The sequence below is a fragment of the Oryza brachyantha genome, chromosome 1 (assembly GCF_000231095.2).
Source record: "Oryza brachyantha chromosome 1, ObraRS2, whole genome shotgun sequence".
In the NCBI taxonomy this organism is placed as follows: Eukaryota; Viridiplantae; Streptophyta; class Magnoliopsida; order Poales; family Poaceae; genus Oryza; species Oryza brachyantha.
This window is the reverse complement of record NC_023163.2, coordinates 13,239,037-13,243,111: the sequence shown is the minus strand read 5'-3', so window position 1 is coordinate 13,243,111 and position 4,075 is coordinate 13,239,037. Positions and strand designations below refer to the sequence as shown.

The window sequence follows — 4,075 nt, the reverse complement described above, 5'->3', positions numbered from 1 at the left end:
CCCCAAACAGGCCCGAAAAACGTCTTTTGTCCAGCATTAAATCTCCTTACTTTCTTCCGGGCATAACTTGGCATCACCTGTTATATATGAGAATCCATTGCTTGGTTTGGTCGGGGCATTTAACTATTTGTCACTCGTAAGATTGGATAGCTAATAGATTTATCACTCATTGTCTATGACATGTGAACTTTCATGTATCTATGACATATGGGGTCTAGTGACAAATCTGTTATCACCACTTGTAAGAGTGAAAAAAAGTTAATTATTCTGGTTTGGTCTAGGTACACCGTACCACATTTATTGTGCTCAAGAGCTTTCAATCTGATCTCATGCACATCGCGACACGTGCTTAGGATGCATTTGTTGGTGGAGCTTATCCTCTTATTATTCTTCGGCTTTTGTGTACACGTTTTCTAAACTATTAAACGGTGTGCTTTTAAAAAATATTGCTATATAAGTATAGTAGTTAATTTTATTGTTTATGCAAAAGGAACGCAGCCTTATTATTTCAAGTTTATGCTGAGTCGATAAATTTCATTAACATATATCTTTGTTGATCTCTAGGTTTGAATAACAAGAGAAACCATCGAAGATCAACGTGCTAGTGCTGCAGTACTAATTTATTTTCCTTGTGCTGCACTGAGTTGCCTTATAAGCTATAATAATAGCCCTGTACTGTATGAACAAATTAGCTCTTGTGTGTTACGAAGAGAGTATTACTTTGGTTGATTGGATTATCACAATTAATGCATGTAAAACTGAAAATGCAGGACAGTGGACTAATTATGGGGGAATATTTTTCCCTGGTCATATGTAATATTTCTGACTGTACTAAACACAGAAAACTAATTCTGTCAGTGAGACGACAGAAACTGGACCGTACAAATCTGAAGCTTGCTAGAATTTTTCTGTGAGGCCACCGACAGAGCACCCTAAGAAATTATATTTCTGTACTGAAACCAGCAGAAAAATTGCATTTTTTTTGCGCGATGTATTTTTGACGGTGCACCTATAGGAATATAATTTCTGACGGTAAATCCTTTTTTTATTGCTCCTATACACTAGATTTAAAGTCTAGCAGTGAGAAATTGCTGTTTAAATGGACCGTATGAAAAACACATGAAGTACAGCAGACAGAGACTTAAGAAAAGTTTTTATGAGGTTTGGCATAATGCTAACTTCTTTTCTAAAGATTTATGGGGTGATGCATTCTATAGGAATATCAATATGGGTCCAATTGTTTATTTGAAGGTCTATATATATAGAAATAGATTTTGTAGGATTGGAATACTATAAAATCCCTACTATGTTTTTCCTCAGGTTAAAAGGGCATTCTACACTTTACAGGCAATGATTTTACTTGGTGATTTTGATGCAGCAAATAAATTTTAGCACAGAGTCAGAGGGGTCATCTGTCTTCCCTTTGGCTCAAAGGATAAGATATTCCCGTTCCAAAGGAGACGAAAGATGTGATTAGGTGGAAGGCCACAGTGCATGACACTGACAGGGATTTATACATGTTCATATCACAGAGAGCCAGCGGCTCAACCAAACAAGTGATTGATTAATTAACTCCCTCCCCCATCCCCTCCTCCCAAAAAAAAACAAAAAACAAAAAAACACAATCGTTCGAAGACAGACAGACGTGTCGTTTCTAGTTCTTACACGTAATTACAGTACAAAACACGTAGCTAGCCAGGGCAGCCTTCAGTCTCTTTCTGCAACCATTTCAGCAATAATAATCCAAAACAAAGCACGCACTACTAACATAACACATAAGCCATAGAATACACAGTACGCAGCTAGCTAGCTAGATACCTCATCTATGATCTATCATCAAGCAAGCATGTCGCCGGAGCGAGCTGTATATATTGATTGATTGATTGATTTACATGATGGAGCAGGAGTTGACGTTGTCGTCGCTGAACATGGTCATGTAGCGGACCTCGGGGGCGGAGGGGTCGGCCATGGCCTGCGGGGCGGCGCGGACGAAGCCGGCGGGGGCCTTCTTGTCGTAGGCGCCGCCGACGTAGGGGTAGGTGGCCATGGTGTAGGGGACGTAGGGCCACATCTCCGCCGCCTTCCCCGTGCTCCTCACCCGCTCCAGCACCTTGCTCGCCTCCACGTAACCCGTCACCGTGCACCGGCTCTGCTTCGGGTTCACCGCCACGCTCGTCACCCCTCGCATCGACCTCACCGCGTTCTTCACCCTCCTCTCGCACCCCTCGCAGTCCATCTTCACCTTTATGTTCACCGTCTGCATACATACATGCATCCATCCATCAATTCATTCTTCCATGATCAGATCGATGATCACTACGACCAAAGGCTATAGATATACATCTGATCGAGGCTGAGCTCACCTGCAGTGGCCGCTTCTTCCTGAGCTTGAGCGCTTCCTTGGTCTCTGTCAGGCTGCACATGTCGGAGAGGCTGTCCAACACCCCCATGGCCGGCCGACTGATTCGAGCTCTCGCTGCAACAGGCCGGCCTGAATCAGAAGCAAGCTAGCTAGGCTGGCTGGCTAACTATTTGCTTGCTTGGAGGGAGAGACCGGGTGCTCGATCGCTAGCTAGCTCTCGTATCTGCAGAATCGTGGGGGAAGCCGGCCGGGAAGGCTCATCGTTTATATAGAAAGAGAAAGTTTAATTAATTCACCCTTGAAGGAAAAAAAATATATGTAATGAAATAGAGGATCATTTATAGTTACAGTACTACTGCAGTACTCCCTCCGATCCGTATTTAAACGTTTGATACCATTAACTTTCTGACTTTGACTTATGTTTGTGTTTGTCATTTATTTTGTTTAATTTTTTTAAAATATGTAAGTTATATATATATAAGAATAAAAGTATATTTAACAATAAATAAAAATATATAAAAATAATTATTAATTATGTAATTTTTTTATAAGACAAGTAATCAATTGTGTATAAAAAAGTTAATGACGTTAAATATTTAGGGACGGAAGGAGTACTCAGTGGCTGGTTGGATTTTGTATGGTTGGGATGGATGCCAGGTTTTTCTTCTTATTTTGCTGGTAAGCAACAAGCTCGTATTGATGCTTGAAGGTTACACTATTTAAACTATTGGGAGAACCACTGAGCTTTCAAATTTAATGTGTGAGTTGGGAAAAACATCCTGCTGGTGCCTGGATGGCCCATGCCATCATTCCTAGGCCGGTCGGTCCATACACTAGCTGAATTATTGTTTAATCTCATTTTCTTATTTTTTTATGTGTGTCGTTTTTATGGCAGACTAATTAGGTATTTGTTTTAGGCCCCGTTTGGCACTGGGTTTATTAGCTGGCGTAACTGGTATAAAAAACATAGTAATAGACTATTATATGATTAAATAATTATTAACTATAAAAAGATTATATAAATGAGTTAATCTGAATTTTTAAAGTAACTTTTATATATATTTTTTAAAAAATATATCTTTAGCAATTTAGGAAACATGTATATAAAAAAAGAGAAAATATGATCAATAGTACTCGCTACCGAACATGGGCTTAGTCCTCGAAATGCACACAAATGATTTTAGCCCCCTTTATTTTGCTTTCAAATTATTAGTGTTGGGATTAAACGCTTGGTTTTTTTTATTTGGAGGTGGAATGAAACGTTTCCTATAAATCGAAAATCAGTAAGTTTCAGTTTTTTTATGCACGACAATCGTATAAGAGTAGTATGTTATAATAGCAATATATACTTACATATAAAGAATAAAAAGGATGTAGATGATTTGATTTTTCAACTTAACTATTTTATAATATATAATGGTTAAATTTATCTTTTTATGTTACAGGGGTACTTTTGTAAATTCATGTCATAGAGATCAGTAATGTGATGCCACAATCTGTTCCATCGTCTCTTGTTGTAGATCGATTTCACGCTGGACATCTTGAAGTCAAACTGATTTCACACTAAAGATGAACTATGAATTACTAGAAACTCTTTTTAATTTGTGGTATATAGTAAACGTAGCCCTATTTGTACTTGCAGTGATTAGCAGTTAGTCTGGTTAAATTTACACTTTGCAGTCCTTGAGAAGTAACACAGAGGTGGGATTTAGA

The 4,075-nt window shown here is 38.7% G+C and overlaps 1 protein-coding gene across 1 annotated transcript; it reads right to left on the bottom strand.

Annotated features, from left to right (window-relative positions):
• Positions 1-1,628: 1,628 nt before the first annotated feature.
• Positions 1,629-2,614, bottom strand: LOC102712942 (heavy metal-associated isoprenylated plant protein 20-like). Its single transcript, XM_006644152.3, has 2 exons — positions 2,364-2,614; positions 1,629-2,257 (listed from the first exon to the last, which is right to left on the bottom strand). Exons 1-2 carry the CDS (start codon positions 2,448-2,450, stop codon positions 1,889-1,891), a joined length of 456 nt encoding a protein of 151 aa, XP_006644215.2. The 5' UTR covers positions 2,451-2,614; the 3' UTR covers positions 1,629-1,888.
• Positions 2,615-4,075: the final 1,461 nt, after the last annotated feature.

Excerpts from the sequence above, each read along its gene's own strand:
- LOC102712942 (XM_006644152.3), bottom strand. The coding sequence starts at position 2,450 with ATGGGGGTGTTGGACAGCCTCTCCGACATGTGCAGCCTGACAGAGACC. Across the intron at positions 2,258-2,363 it reads GGAAGAAGCGGCCACTGCAG|ACGGTGAACATAAAGGTGAA; the intron begins GTGAGCTCAGCC and ends GTATGTATGCAG.